The sequence below is a fragment of the Staurois parvus genome, unplaced genomic scaffold (genome assembly GCF_062004578.1).
Source record: "Staurois parvus isolate SC_StPar_1 unplaced genomic scaffold, SC_StPar_1.0 ptg000114l, whole genome shotgun sequence".
NCBI lineage: Eukaryota > Metazoa > Chordata > Amphibia > Anura > Ranidae > Staurois > Staurois parvus.
The window spans coordinates 5,892,816-5,909,616 of record NW_028317910.1 but is presented as its reverse complement, the minus strand read 5'-3'; the positions used below and the strand labels follow the sequence as shown (position 1 = coordinate 5,909,616).

The following is a 16,801-nucleotide window of genomic DNA, read 5'->3' as shown; positions in this document are numbered from 1 at the left end:
TGTTGTTTTACAAAAAATGAGTTTCGTAATCGTATGGTACAGTACACAGGCTTCTTTATGTCTGGACCATGGGTTGTATGCTGCCACCATCAGGCAAAGACACTGGAAAACAAAATTGTTAGGAGAACCTACATAAGCCCTCACAGCAATTCTCAGTTTTTGTAAGTTTTTTTTTTTTTTTTTTTAGGTGATATCCAATCTCTCTACTGAAACCAAATTTCTGGCTTGAAATTCTAATCTTTCTGAAAGATTGAAGCCTATGATTGGTTCTTCTCATATAGAAATCCCTTCTTCCTCTGGCTGCATCAAAGCTAGTGCTGCAATAGGTTTGTAGTGTCCAGATTGGTCCCCCACCCCAAGAAACCATGCCCTAGTGTGTTCCACTTTCTGCTTGCTAAGGGGATGTGGTGCAGCCTATGCAGCATATTTCGCATGTTTGCGTGCATAGTCATGCCCTGTCACGTACCTGATTGGAGACTGAAATGACGAGGTCAGCCTTACTTGATTTACTAGCCCTGACCCCACTGGAAGTAGAACAGAGGGTGTCTAGGGACCAGGGGGACAAAAGCGCTAGCAGATGTTGTTTGCAGCTCTTGCAGCTGGAGACTTTGGAAGACTGATGAACCTCCGATTCAGGAACAGTAGTGATATGCAGAGCTGGTATGGTAGGTCGCCAGGTGTGCACCAGAGCAAGGCAGGAAGCTGGGAGACAGGAGCAATGTCATAGGAATAGCCGGGGTCATCAACGGGCGGACAGCGAGGTGCCAAAGTCAGGAGCAGAGCCGAAGTCAGGAACAAGTATCAAGCAGGAGAGTAATCAAGAGTCAGGTCAGGAACAAGCTGGGTCAGCAACAAGGAAATCACACAGGAACGAGCAAGAAACGGGGAACACCTGAAGACCAGTCAGCACAGGCAGAGGCACCTTTTAAATAGTCCGTCTGGCGCCAATCTTCACTGTGCGTGTGCACGATCGCGTATTTCTGTGCGCATGCGCACTTCTATTCGCCAATCGTCTCACCGGCATTCCCTTACATGCCCTCTCTAGGAGGTACACCGCCCTTCCCCTGGCTCCAGGCACCATCTTGAACGCCTTGCTCTGATAGTTGCAAGAACATTGCAGCTCTAGCATCTGCACTTCTTCAAATTGTGGCCCAGGTCTTTGCATCAGCCTATCTAGCAGCCTTCAGTCTTGGGACACAGATTGGTATTTCCTGCCTCAAAAAATCCTTTGTTTTTCTGGTGGAGGATAATCCAATTTTCAGAGGCACAATGGAAAAAAGGTTTGTGGCCTCCTCAAAGCGTATTTTGCTCTGTCGAGCTCAACAATGCAACCATCTTTGGCCATTTGTCTAACTCTAGCACATGGCATGCCACTCCAGAAAAATCCTGATCGATATCTCAATTTTACAAAAATTGCAGGTCCCTCCAGTAGCCTTGCACTATTGTGTAGAACATTTCAGGGGCTCCAAAATTCTTACCTGGCTTTTAAGTCAGGTTATATGCATATGATTCTCTGGTTGTGGAACTGGTCTGCAATTCTGTAAGAAACATCTGGAAAGGATTCCTTTGGACAGAGAGTGATTCTTTAGATGGATGGTCCTTAGCTTTATTAAGGAAGTCACAGGCTCACTTTAAGGGGTGCTCCCACTTCTGCAAGCTGGGAGGATATCTGTTGGCCTTTTCGGCTGCCTGGAAACAGGTCATTTTGGACCTATATCCAAGGGGTACAGGCTGGAGTTCCGCTGTCTACGGCCTCCCGCTTTATGCCCTCCAATTGGCTCGCCTCCATGACAAAACTTTGTGCCCTTCAGACTGCCTTGCAGCAACGTAACCTTTTTCACTTTTACGAGAGTGATTGTTTCAGTTTCCTCTGAGGAACTTTTTTCAGTTTTTATTTAAGCCCGTTTACAACTCTGAAGTCCATTGGTGTTGTTCACCCCATCCTTGACTTGGAGGGTCTCAACACCTTGTGGGTTAAAATGTTAGGGATGGAATGGGCCCAGTCTGTAACTACGTCGCTGCAACTTAAGGATCCATATTTTCATATTCCCATCAGTGGTTCCTGGGGTTTGTGGTGGGCATGCAGCATATTTAGCTTTTTTCTTGACTTAAGCCCCTCAGGTGTTCACCAAAAAAGCCTGGGTGTTTCTTCCCTGTGAAAGCGTGTTTAACTTTTGGGCTTATGTCCAGACTCTACTCTCCAAAAAGTTTTTGACGATCCAATTTTGCATGAAGGTATTAGGCATCATGATGTCCTAATTCGAGGTAGTTACGTTTACAGAGTTTCACTCCAAACTCTTATAACTCAATGTGCTGACTGCATGCTGCAGCCAGGGTAATCTGGTGCCTGATTAACCCTGTAGCCCTCCAACAAGCAGGCTTAATTTAGGCTTGGGCGGAAAGGCACGTTCCTTTCGAAGAAAGACATTTGACAGATTTTCTATGTTAGTGCCTGGATATGGTGGAATGGTCTTCACCCGAAGTGTCCCAGGTCACCTATTGCCGCTGTGGGATGCTGGATGTAAATCTGTTGGTATCGCTCTTTAACAACAAAAGAAGTGTGTGACCAGGATCAGGGTTCCAATGGCCTTTACCGTTTACACACTGGTGACCTCATGGGATCAGTTTCATCTGATATATGCAGCTACATATTCTTCCTTGGCTGCTTTGCAGGATCAACATTCTAGTGATCCTTATGAAACTAAGTTGGACATTCTCTAACTCCTAGGAAACATCTGAAGATACTGCAGGCCTCTCAGTCTCTGATCAAGGCTTTTGTTTGGGGTAGGCTCACATCACTCTTCCATTCAGTACACCTATCTCGCCTTGGGATTTCAACTTGGTCTTGTCAACTCTGTGAAAGCCTCCTTTGTGCCAATTCAGGATTTTACCTTGGTTGACCTTACTTGTAAGATATTTTTTCTTTTAAAAAAGGGTCTGTGAAATGGGTCTCCAAAACTAGCATCCTTATTCCATAAAGAACTCTTCCTTATTCTTCACAAAAATAAGGTGGCTTTAAGGCTTTGGGCCTTCCCTTTCCTTTAGTTGGTTTCCACCATGATCAAGACAATGGGGACAAGGGCCTCTTCCCCACAACCCTGGCCGGTGGTTGTGGGGGTCTGCGAGCAGGGGACTTATCAGAATCTGGAAGCCCGTTTTACAAGGGGACCCCCAGATCCCAGCCCCCCCCCCTCATTCACAAAAACAAAAAAAGTGTAGTGTGAAAAAAGACAGGACACAGTCTTTGACAAGTCTTTTATTAAAAGAAAAGAAAAAAAAAGAATGTCCCCTGCAGTAGATCCAATGTCCATCACGATGTCCGCTGCCACCCCGGAATTAGAATAAAAAAAAAGGCTACACTCTCGACGATGGCTCCCAGCTGTCTGCCTTCTCCGCTAGCTTGACAGTTCTTAAATATATAAGGGGCGGGGCCACCCAGTGACCTCACGTGTGTGGCCCCACCTTCTTGTGGCATCAACCGGGGTATGCTGGGTCAATGATGTCACAAGGAGGTGGGGCCACATGCGTGATGCCACTGGGTGGCCCGCCCCTTACATATTTAAGAACTGTCAAGCCAGCTCAGAGGCAGACGGCTGGGAGCCATTGTCGGGAGCGTAGCCTTTTTTTTTCTTTCTTTTTTTTTCGGGGTGTTGGTGGACATCGTGATTGACGGTGGATCTACTGCGGGGGACATTCTTTATTTTTTTCTTTTAATAAAGGACTTGTCAAAGATCATGTCCTGTCTTTTTTCACACCACTTTTTGTTTTTTTTGTGAATGAGTAGCGGGACCATGTACCCCATACTTATTCACATGGGGGGGGGCCCTTGTTAAAAGGGGCTTCCAGATTCTGATAAGCCCCCTGCCCACATTTTTATTTTTTTTTTATTTTGGCGTGGGAGTTCCCCTCAAAATCCATACCATTTTAATTGCCGGCAATTCTTTCATTTACATTCAGCTGTCAGTGGGGAACCCTGCTGACAGCTGAAACATTAACATATGGTTGTCACTGCTAAAATACCGCATGACTTGATAAAACAACTTATGTGGTATTTTTGTAGCGTTTACTTTTTACTGACCTCCAAAATGGACTAATTGGTTTTCAGTGCATTCCTATGGGAAACGGCGCTTCGGTTTATGAATTTTTCGTTATATGAAAAGTCCCGCAGAACGATAAAGAGACAGAATATCAACCAAAAATCCAGAAAAAACACATAGTACAAATATAATTTGAGTTGCAGTTCAGTGAATACAATTAGTATTTGATCCCCTACCAACCAACAACTATGGCTGCCACAGATTGGCTATGTGCTCATCTGGTACACAGATTAGTCCTGTCAATTTAAGAAGGTGCTCCTAACGAAAGCTCGTTATGTGTGTAAAAGACACCTGCCCACAGAATCTCATTCTTCCTCACCACCATGGGCAAGACCAAAGAGCTGTCAAAGGATGTCAGGAACAAGATTGTAGACCTGCACAAGGCTGGAATGGGCTACAAGCCCATCAAAAAGAAGTTTGGTGTGAAGGAGAAAACTGTTGGAGTGATTATTCTCAAATGAAAAAAATACAAAATAACAATCAATCGCCCTCGGTCTGGCGCTCCATGCAAGATTTTGCCTCATGGGGTAAGCATGATCATGAGAAAAGTGAGGGATCAGCCCAGAACTACACGGGAGGAGCTTAAGAATGATCTCAAGTTTCCCCCTTTACATCACGTGTCCCATCAGATGTCCCCCTTTACATCAGGTGTCCCATCAGCGTCCCTCTTTTACATCAAATGTCACCACATTTGACCAACTACTACCACCCAAAACTAAACTCTCTTGGCTGCACTCATGAACACTATTGTTGAAGGACAAAATAGGAAATAGGATGGGAGGGAGAGACATTTGGAAGGAAGGGATGGAAAGAAGAATGTTCGGGAGGGAAGGAAACAAGGATGGGAGGAAGGAGGGAAGGAAGCAAGGTGAGAGGGAGGGGAGGAAGGGAAGGAGGAAAGAGAGGGAAGAAAGGGAGGCAGGGTTTGAGGGAAGGAAGAAAGGGACAGGAGGGAAGTAAAGGAAGGAAGGAATGAAGGAAGATGGGAGGGAATGTAGGAAGGAAAGACTTGCATAGTTCAGTCAGAAGCATTACAGAGCTGTCGGCTGCTCTGTGTACAATTTCTCGCCCACACTGGGGTAGGCAGAGCAGATCCAGCCTCTCTCCTATTGGTGTGGAGGATCAGGGGAGGGGCTGGGAACAGAGGAGCACAGAGGAGGGGGGTCCAAAAAGAGAAATCCAATTGACAGTCGGGGGTGATTGGTGCAGTGGTGGGGCCAGCTACAAGTACTGATCTCTCTGTAGGGATTTCAGTGAAGCAGCTGGAAGCCACTTCTCCTCTTCTTCCTCCCGCGGCTTTCAGCATGGAGATCAGTGCTTGTAACTGCCCCCACTGCTGCATCGATCTCCCCCGACTGCCAATGTCACCTGCTGCAATCTGGACACCCTCGCCCCCACCATATCTCCACTTGCCAATGCGAGCAGGCTAGTGGAAATTTTGAGCTTTGCCCTACTGCATTGGGAACATAAACAGAAGGGGGAGATAGAGAACAGGATCAAGCAGATTTTTTTTTTTTGCAGAATACAGAAAACAAATTCCATAGTGAATGAGTGAGCATGAGCAGCATGTAATACAGCATTTATTTTTAGTTTTTTTTACATGGATTTAATGACACTAACTTTAGTCTTGCACAGTTGTGCAGATCTCCTTTGCTGAGATTATTTCTTCTGGTTTCACTGCACACTGTGAGCGTCCTACAACTTGCATTAGAAATGGGGCATATTGCACATTGAGGGAGGGGTTTCTAATGGATTTGATTTGTCTTTGTCAAGGTATAGATCTAAGCAGTAAAGAGGAGGATAATGCAGAAATTTTAATACTTCATTTGGAATGCGTGTTTTGCTTGAAGATCATTTTTTTTTTGTTTTTCATTTGTGCTCCCTGAACACAAGCTGGTGCTTTTATCAATGTATCTTTTTCTCTTGTAAGGTCTGTTATATTGAAGGGCACCGAGTAATCAGCTTGGCGAATGAGATGTTTGGGTACAATGGCTGGTCACACTCTATTACTCAGCAGAATGTGGGTGAGTTTCAAAGACAGGAAACACAAATTGGAGGTGCTTTCAGAATTAAGAAATATAGCCTGGTTTATAATTCCAGGAACTTTTTTCTATAGCCTATAACCTTTTGTAAAACTCCAGATAAAGCACAAATCACCAACAGAACTTTTCATTGAAATCTAGACTTTGGGACACTTACATTATCAGCAGCTTGCTTTGCCTGATGCAGATCTGGCCTTTTAATTGACACCTATAAGCAGTCTTGGGTGCTAACTGCCTATAACTTAATCCTACAGTACAGGACACAGGCTTGTTATTCATAGACCTTGGGTTATAGATTGGATACTAGCAAGCTTGGTGTGCCCCTTGCAAACATGCCAGCATGGTGTCCCCCTAGAACTCTAAGCCACTACGAGAATCCCAAGGTGATGGACCAATTCTCTCTTATGGAGAAACTAAAGTCAAAACTTTTTTTTCGTTTTGGACAGATTAAGGGAGGGTTATACCCTAATCAGTTTTTTTGCCCTCTGTGTCCCATTGGAGAGATTTCCCTTCACTAACTGTCCCATAGCCAAACATGAGGTGAGCAGAAATCCCTCCAAAATGTGGGAATCCTTGTGTGTCACCAGAACTAGTGTCTCCATTAGAAGATTTTCCCCTCTCTGTGTTTTGATGTCAACCCAAAATTTTGAATTTTCTTTGGGGTTTCAGATTTTGCTGAAATAGATGAATTTTTAACAAATGAATTAAAATGTTGGCGTAAAATGACAGGAAACGGTAATCGGTGGGCACTGTTAAAGTCTACCACCCTGGAGGAAACTAGATTACATGTCAGGCACATAATAAAAAGAAGAAAAAAAGAACAATATAACCACTAAAGAGGTAAGTAGGATAGTAAGGGAGAAAAAAAAAAATCAACATATAGGATATTCAAAGGAACAGAACGTGTAGCTCATTGGTGGTCAACTTTCTTGATCTGGGGGGCCCTCAAATGACACCCCCGACATTACCAAAGGGTCACACATAAAAATTAATTGAATATACAGTGTCTGAGACAACAGACACACAACAGGGTAAAGTCAAAGTGCGTGAGCATGGTACATGGGATGGCCAGAGACTATGGACACGATAAAAAAAAAAAAAAGATGGTCAGAGACTTTGGACATCATACAAGAGATGATCAAAGACTATGGACATACTACAGAAGGTGGTCAGAGACTGAACATGCTATACTAGTTGTTGGAGATTGGGGACATAAGAAGACAATGATAGACAGGAGACAAATCACATGAGACTGCTAGAAATCACTGCTATAACCGGACACTAGGGAAGCAGAGATTAGTGTCTGCAGGGGCCCCAGAGGCTACACAAGAAGTGCCAAAGGACTGCAGGTTGGGCACCTGGGGTGTAGCTGGTAGAGAAGTGTGTAAAAATATATGTGGCAGAGGACTGTGCTCCAATATCTATATATAATTTGTTGTGGCTACATCCGCAAGATCTCTAATCTTATTTTACGACACTCTAGAAATTTTGCATGATCTGAACTACTCTGGTACTATCGCCACATCTACCACTATTATTGATCCTACATAATCCTGCTTTCGACCCTGGTTTTGAATCACCGCAGGCGTTCAAGCAATGAGTTATCCTAAAACTGATTTGCTGTTGTGCACTTATTTGCCAGTGGCATCCTCCCCAAGGCGATAAATTGGCTCTTACTCCTGTTGAATCAAAATGACCCTCATTCTCTGAGAATGATCTCCCTTCTTTACAATTTATGAATACGAATACATTTTAGTTTCTTTCTAAGTTTATGGCAGAAACTCTTCCTTATGTGAGGAATTGGGAAAAGGATCTAGGCATAAATTTAGAGCTTAATGAATGGGACACAATTTGGCACACCACGAAGTCCTGGATGCCGGTAGTGGTCGAGACCAACTACAAAGTCCTTCTTAGGTTGTACAGTCAGGTCCATAAATATTGGGACATCGGCACAATTCTAACATTTTTGGCTCTATACACCACCACAATGGATTTGTCATGAAATTAACAAGATGTGCTTTAACTGCAGACTGTCAGGTTTAATTTGAGGGTATTTACATCCAAATCAGGTGAACGGTGTAGGAATTACAACAGTTTGAATATGTGCCTCCCACTTGTTAAGGGATCAAAAGTAATGGGACAATTGGCTTGTCAGCTGTTCCATGGCCAGGTGTGTGTTATTCCCTCATTATCCCAATTACAATGAGCAAATAAAAGGTCCAGAGTTTATTTCAAGTGTGCTATTTGCATTTGGAATCTGTTGCTGTCAACTCTCAAGATGAGATCCAAAGAGCTGTCACTATCAGTGAAGCAAGCCATCATTAGGCTGAAAAAACAAAACAAACCCATCAGAGAGATAGCAAAAACATTAGGCGTGGCCATAACAACTGTTTGGAACATTCTTAAAAAGAAGGAACGCACCGGTGAGCTCGGCAACACCAAAAGACCCGGAAGACCACGGAAAACAACTGTGGTGGATGACCGAAGAATTCTTTCCCTGGTGAAGAAAACACCCTTCACAACAGTTGGCCAGATCAAGAACACTCTCCAGGAGGTAGGTGTATGTGTGTCAAAGTCAACAATCAAGAGAAGACTTCACCAGAGTGAATACAGAGGGTTCACCACAAGATGTAAACCATTGGTGAGCCTCAAAAACAGGAAGGCCAGATTAGAGTTTGCCAAACGACATGTAAAAAAGCCTTCACAGTTCTGGAACAACATCCTATGGACAGATGAGACCAAGATCAACTTGTACCAGAGTGATGGGAAGAGAAGAGTATGGAGAAGGAAAGGAACTGCTCATCATCCTAAGCATACCACCTCATCAGTGAAGCATGGTGGTGGTAGTGTCATGGCGTGGGCATGTATGGCTGCCAATGGAACTGGTTCTCTTGTATTTATTGATGATGTGACTGCTGACAAAAGCAGCAGGATGAATTCTGAAGTGTTTCGGGCAATATTATTTGCTCATATTCAGCCAAATGCTTCAGAACTCATTGGATGCCGCTTCACAGTGCAGATGGACAATGACCCAAAGCATACTGCAAAAGCAACCAAAGAGTTTTTTAAGGGAAAGAAGTGGAATGTTATGCAATGGCCAAGTCAATCACCTGACCTGAATCCGATTGAGCGTGCATTTCACTTGCTGAAGACAAAACTGAAGGGAAAATGCCCCAAGAACAAGCGGGAACTGAAGACCGTTGCAGTAGAGGCCTGGCAGAGTATCACCAGGGATGAAACCCAGCGTCTGGTGATGTCTATGCGTTCCAGACTTCAGGCTGTAATTGACTGCAAAGGATTTGCAACCAAGTATTAAAAAGTGAAAGTTTGATTTATGATTATTATTCTGTCCCATTGCTTTTGGTTCCTTAACAAGTGGGAGGCACATATGCAAACTGTTGTAATTCCTACACCATTCACCTGATTTGGATGTAAATACCCTCAAATTAAAGCTGACAGTCTGCAGTTAAAGCACATCTTGTTTGTTTCCTTTCAAATCCATTGTGGTGGTGTATAGAGCCAAAAATGTTAGAATTGTGTCGATGTCCCAATATTTATGGACCTGACTGTATGTGGTGCCTGTTAGATTGGCTCTTGTCAGCCTTGATGTTTAGCTTACCTGCTTTCGGGCATGTTTGGACATTGGCAAATTTTGTTTTTTACTTGGTGGGTCCTGTCCATTGGCATACAATTTCTGGATACAAGTGTACGATATTCTGAGACTACTCCTACAGAAATCTTTACCTATTCTACCACAGGGAACACTTCTCAGTCAAATCCCTTACAGGGTTATTAAACAACAATTTAACCCATGTCCTGACCACTCCAGAACAAACAATAGTGAAAGCTTGGTTAACCAACACCCTTATTTATATCTGAAGTTAAATCTCGCATGAAATGAGTGTTAATTAATGAGAAACTGGGAATCGTGGGTTACTCACGTCCTCCAGAGGGATTTTGACTGTCGCCTTCGAGAAATTTGATAACCGGGACCCAATAGTGGAATGCAAATTGCTCCCCTTTTTCTTCCTTTATCTTTCTTTTATTCTCCACTCTTATCTTCACTTCAAAATCTATTTTCATATTCATGTTACTATTTCTGTAGCATGGAATGCATCCAATAACAATTTCTATGTTATTTTTGAACATTCATATTAAAAGGCTTCTTTCATTTCTGCACTTGATCGATGTACACTTCAACACTTGCTGTTATACCCTAATATGGTAGTAAAGTAAAGAATCTGCTGATAGGCAGGGTTTTTATAAGGGAAGAGACCCTAAAGGGAGGTTTCTTCTGTCATAAATGTCCAAGGTGCCTGTCAGTGGGTAATGTACACTATGTGTTCTACAGCGACTTGACTCCTGTGTACATGCGTGGGACTGATGTCACCTCGGCCCGGCCATTCAAGCAGCTGAAGATACGAAACCTGGAAGGAAGACCAAGTGCAGATGGAAGTGTTGGGGACCAGGGCCATGACAATGCAACGCTAGAGGGCTTCAGTTGCTGTTAAGTCTATTATAGTGTACTACTATGCAGTGCATACTAGTATATTATGACTTAAACCTGCAGGGGGCACATTTTTTTTTAAAAGTATCAACAAAACCTTACTACATACAAAGAGAAATACAATCACAGTGCCACTTCTGGGACTGTTAATGTATAGCAGTGAAGTTAATCCAGCTAAAGTAAAGTCAGTATAGAGGTCAAATAAAACAAAAAGGAACATGGCAAAAACCCCATTGACTAGTTTACAAAACAATGAACAAAAAAAAATAGACAAAAATAAAATGGGGCAATAATAATAAAAAAAAAAAACAAATCAGAAATAATAATGATGTAAAAATGAATAATAAATGAAATATTGATGAATCGTGGATAATGACTAGTAACATATCACACAAAGTCCTATATGAGAATAAATAGTCTCTGATTATAGGATGCCCAATTCCCACCATATGTCAAACACAGTGCTAGTATTAATCACACAAGACCTGCAGAGTATACTGGGTAGGGAAGACACAGAGCTCCAACCGATGATGGAAAGCAACTATTACAGCACTTTTATAAAACAGGAGTGTCCACTCACATGTCAGCTCCTGTGTGAGTGTGTAGGGGATCCCGTATGGATGGCTCAAAAAAAAAACTAGGCAAAGGGAGGCCAAACACATCAGTGCTGTCAAAGCAGAGAAAGAGGAGTAAATGGCTAAAGCTGGCCATACAAGGATCGAATTTCGGCTGGCCCAACAGTGACTGCCCAAATTACAATCCTTGTATGGGCTGGCTGGTTGTACAAAAGTTGATCTATTGATCGACTTGTGTACAACCAGCTCTCAGGTTTTTCCTGAATGATCAATGACGCCGGCTATAACCGACAACACTGATCATTGTATTTACCATAATGGGAAGGATTCCTCCATCTACATCAAATGAGTGGATGGAAAAATTGGCTAATTTGTTTTAATGCAACCTACTGGTTGGAGGAAAAAATGAATCATGATTGGCCAGGTTAAATCTATTAAGAAAGTAGACAATGGCTGGTGGATATTGTAGTTATCCACAAGAAGGGTAGCAAGTAGAAGCTGACAATTACAGGCCAGTGAGTTTTAAATCTGTTGTATTCAATTTAATGGAATCACTCCTAAAGAGAAGAATCACTGATCCCTTAACACACAACTTGCTGGACTCAAAGCAGCATGGCTTTACTGAGGGCAGATCATGTCAGAATAATCTGTTTTTTGTATAGATCACTAATGTTTTGGACCAGAAAGGTGCTATGGACATATCCTGTCCTCATTTCAGCAATGCATTTGTTTTCTGTGGATATGCATTTGGCTAAAGATAGATACCAGAATGTGGCTGTAACTAGGATTCATTTGGAACAGAGACCAGTCACTAGCAGTATACCACAAGGCTCTGTACTAGGTCCTGTTCTATTTAATATACATGGAAATGATATAACTAAAAGGTTGGTGGCTAAGGTATGTTTTTTTTTTTTTTGCTGATAACACAAAGGTGTACATTAGGGTTGTTATTCCTGGAGGTGTCTGTAAAATGGAACATGATTTTGCATTGCTGGAAAATTGGTCCAAAGCAGTGGAAACTGCATTTTATTGTTTAAGTGAATTTACTATATTGGAGGTACAGTGTTGTTCAACACTACAGAGCAAAAAGATTTGTGATTGAAGATGATTGCAAAAAGAACAGGCAGTGGGACAAACAAATAGAATTTTGGGATGCATCACTAGATGGGTCACCAGAAGGAGAAAGAAGGTCCTGATTCCCCTATATAGATCTTTAGTTTTACCTCATTTTTAATATACTGTGTTAAGTTCAGGAGACCTCATTTGCAAAAAGATCTTGATCAGACAGAGCGAGGCCAGAGACAGGCAACAAAAATGGTGAAAAGTTTGAAGGATGAAACCTATCAGAAAAGACTTCAGATGTCTGCGATCAGCTACAAAAACTCCAGCAGGGGCGGTCTTGCAATTAGCTGCCAGTAGGCAACCCCAATGAAAACAATCGGAGGCTGCCGGTTCTTGCAGCTATTCACTTCCAGTCACATGTAATTGCTCAAGCAGTGATCACATGTGAGTTATCGGCCCTGGCCAATCACTTGCATGTGATTGCTACCTGAGTGATTACCTGCGTGTGGGCACAATTAGCTTTGAGACCCCGAACCTTTTTTTTTGCCTTTAGCCCTGCTGCGGTCAAGCAGCAGGGCTTACCTCTCAGGTGGAAGAATTCGGGCGGCAGCAGTGCCACCTGATTGTTTCTACACAGCCCACAGTGCCAGCCTCTCCCCCTGCTATATGTCTCATGCTCCGCTTGCCCATCTGTGGGCCCGGGACTAATTCACTGGGTGCCGGCGGGATGTGGTATAGGGGAGGGAGCAGAGCGGACACATCCACTCCCCTCCCCTTCTTGTCCTGACCCGGAAGTGATGTGACGTCACTTCCGGGTCCCTGTTTGACAGATTCCCGGTCATTGAGGCCAGGAATGAATGTAATGCGGTGTGATGTGCACTGCATTACATTCAGGGAAGAAAAAAAAAAAAAAAAGAACCTCTATCAAAAAATCATCACAAAGTGGACTTTTCGTCCCCTTTGTGATTTAAAAAAAAGGAAGTTGCACCCAAGCATACCCCCACCCCCACATATGTACACACGCACAAACGTAAAAGCACATGCTGGGGCACCTACACATGAAAACAACGAGTGCTATACATATGTTTCTGAAAAACAGCAGGCTTGCTGGCTGAATCATCAGATGAAAATAGAAGAAATCTAGCCTAAAAAAAAGAAAACAAATGCAGCCATCACATCTAAGAACTGGTAAGCTGCAATATAATAAATATTTTCTTTTGTGTTTAATATCACTTTAAGACTGTTTTAGCTTCCATTTGCTAATGATTCCTGAAAATACAGCAGAATAGATATGCGTAAGCTGCAAAAGACCATGAAATTTGCGCATCGTGCAATGCTTTCAGCTTTATTGAACAATTGAAGCAATACCCTGTTTTAGTGCTAAATAATTCAAAGAGAGAACATAGATCTTTTGCACTAATTTTTATGTTTTCTGTACAGATTTTGTGGACCTGAGTAATGGGAAGTTCTATGTTGGAGTGTGTGCATTTGTCAAAGTCCAGCTGAAGGTAATACATGATCAGACCAAGCTTGTTCCTTGTCCTGATTTTTTTTTTTTTTAACCATTAGCTGCCCGGCCAATGGCCGTTTGGCGGCTTCAATTGTGTCCCTGCATTCCGGGTGCACGCCATTTGGCGTGCTCCCGCACATGCGCCGTTTGCGCTAATGCAGAGCGGCGCAGCAGTGCGATCTGTCAGCGGCCGTGCACCTCGGACACGGCCGATGACAGATCCGAGTACCGGCTCCCGTTGCTGGTACCATGTGACCTGCTGTGACCAATCACAGCAGGTCACATGACAGTTGTATACAATGGATGGCTTCATTCATGATGCCATCCATTGTATACTAGTGCCTAGCTGTGAATGGTCACAGCTAATCACATGCACATGTCATGTGATTAGCTGTGACCAAATCACAGCTAAGCACAAAAAAAAAAGAAAAAAAGTTGAATGAATCGATTTCATTCAGGTAAATGCTTGCTTATAGCAAAGTAATTCTTTGCTATAAGCAAATTGTGTAAAAAAAAAAAAAATACTGATCACTTCCCCAAAGTAGTACAATGTTACTATGGTAACATTGCACTACTTTGGTCAAAATAAAATATAAAAAGAAAATACATCCTAATTTGGGTTATTTTCACCAAAGACATGTAGCAGAATACATCTCGGCCTAAATTTATGAAGAACAATTATTTATTTGTAAACTTTTATAGCAGAAACAAAGAAAAATGTGTTTTTTTTCCAAAATTTTTGGTCTTTTTTTGTTAATTTAGCAAAAAATAAAAACCTCGGCGGTGATTAAATACCACCAAAAGAAAGCTCTAGTTGTGTGAAGAAAATGATAAAATTTTAGTTTGGGTACAATGTTGTATGACCGCGCAATTGTCATTCAAAGTGTGTGAGCGCTGAAACCTGAAAACTGGCCTGGGCAGGAAGGTGTAGCCTGAGAAATGGTTAGAGTTCTGTAAGGCATGCCATAGAGTATGCAATTTTATTTCCTTCCTCCATGGGTTTCCCCATCAATGCAGTAATTGTTAATGGAAGAATCCCTCATGCAGCGCTGTTGTGTTCTGCCGGCAGGGAGCCTTTCCTGCCCGCAGAACACAGTGATTAGTGTTGCCAGCTATAGCCGGTGGCACTAATCGTTTGGAGGAAAAACCTGATAGGCTAGCTGTACACCAATTGATTAACCACTTGAGCCCCAGAGGATTTACCCCCCCTTAATGACCAGGCCTTTTTTTGCTGTTTGGTGCTGCACTAATTCAAATGATAATTGCGCGGTCATGCAATGCTGTACCCAAACAAAATTTACGTCCTTTTCTTCACACAAATAGAGCTTTCTTTAGGTGGTATTTGATCACCTGTGCGCTTTTTATTTTCTGCGCTATAAACAAAAAAAACATGAAAATTTTGAAAAAAAACAATATTTTCTACTTTCAGCTATAAAAAATATATCGTAAACTCAAAGATAGTCATAAATTTAAGCCAAAATGTATTTTGCTACATGTTTTTGGTAAAAAAAATCCCAATAAGTGTATATTGATTGCTTTGTGTGAACGTTATAGCGTCTACAAACTATGGTATAGATACTGTAATTTATGCCTTTTTTTTGCTATACAGCGCTGCACTAATTCAAATGATAATTGCGCGGTCATGCAATGCTGTACCCAAACAAAATTTACGTCCCTTTTTTCACACAAATAGAGCTTTCTTTTGGTGGTATTTGATCACCTGTGCGCTTTTTATTTTCGGCGCTATAAACAAAAAAAACACGAAAATCTTGAAAAAAAACCAATTTTTTTCTACTTTCAGCTATAAAAAATATATCGTAAACTCAAAATTAGTCATAATATTAAGCCAAAATGTATTCTGCTACATGTTTTTTGTAAAAAAAATCCCAATAAGTGTATATTGATTGCTTTGTGTGAACGTTATAGCGTCTACAAACTATGGTATAGATAATTTGAAATTTACACAGCTTTTACTTTCTGACCGCCCATCACATCTCTTGAGGTGCTAAAATACCAGGATAGAACAAACACCCCCAAATGACCCCATTTTGGAAAGCAGACACCCTAAGCTATCTGCTGAGAGACATATTGTGTCCATGGAAGATTTATTTTTTTTCCACAAGTTTCTGGAAAATGACAAAAACGTTTTTTTTTTTTTTTTTTTTACACAAAATTGTCATTTAAATGATTTATTTCTTGCACAAGCCATGGGTATATGTGGAATTATACCCCAAAATACATTCTGCTACTTCTACCGAGTATGAGGATACCACACGTGTGACACTTTTTGGGAGCCTAGCCACATACAGGAGCCTGAAATCCAATGAGCACTTTGAAAGCCTGAAGGTGCGTAACTTCTTCATTTCACTTCCCCACTACCTATCACAGTTTCGGAGGCCCTGTAATGCCAGGATAGCACCAAACCCCCCCAAATGACCCCTTTTTGGAAAGTAGACACTCCAAGGAATTTAAAAAGAGGCATGGTAAGTATTTTGCAGATCTAATTTTTTCTCACAAGGTTTTGAAATATAAAAAAGAAAAGAAAAAATATATTTTTATTTTCTTTCTTCATTTTCCAAAAACTTGTGGTAAAAAAATAAATTCTTCTATTGATTCAACATGCCTCTCAGCAAATAGTTTGGGGTGTCTACTTTCCAAAAAGGGGTCATTTTGAGGGGTGGGGGCATTTTATGCCCAGCATTAGAGGTTTATGCCACACATCACTCACTCTTCTAACCACCTGAAGACCAAGCCTTTTCTGACACTTTTTGTTCACATTAAAAAAATCTGTATTTTTGCTAGGAAATTAAAGTGAACCCCCAAACATTAAATATTTTCTTAGAGCAGACACCCTAGTAAATAAAATGGTGGGTGGTGCAATTTTTTATCTCACATATTACTTACACAGCGATTTTTCAAATGCAATTTTTTTGAAAAATATACACTTTTTTTAATTTTAATGCACAAAAACACAATATATTGGCCAATTATTTGGTATGATATAAAAG

At 41.8% G+C, this 16,801-nt stretch overlaps 1 protein-coding gene across 2 annotated transcripts in view; it reads left to right on the top strand.

Moving 5' to 3' along the window:
• Positions 1-16,801, top strand: part of RAD52 (RAD52 DNA repair protein) — a 124,182-nt gene that overhangs the window by 10,259 nt on the left and 97,122 nt on the right. For both annotated transcript variants that reach the window (XR_016311939.1, XM_089671794.1), the window contains exons 4-5: positions 6,028-6,121; positions 13,724-13,791. Coding sequence is in view for 1 of the 2 variants with exons in the window: in XM_089671794.1 (XP_089527920.1) it covers positions 6,028-6,121; positions 13,724-13,791 (162 nt within the window). In the remaining variant the exon portion in view is untranslated. The remainder of the gene's footprint in view (positions 1-6,027; positions 6,122-13,723; positions 13,792-16,801) is intronic.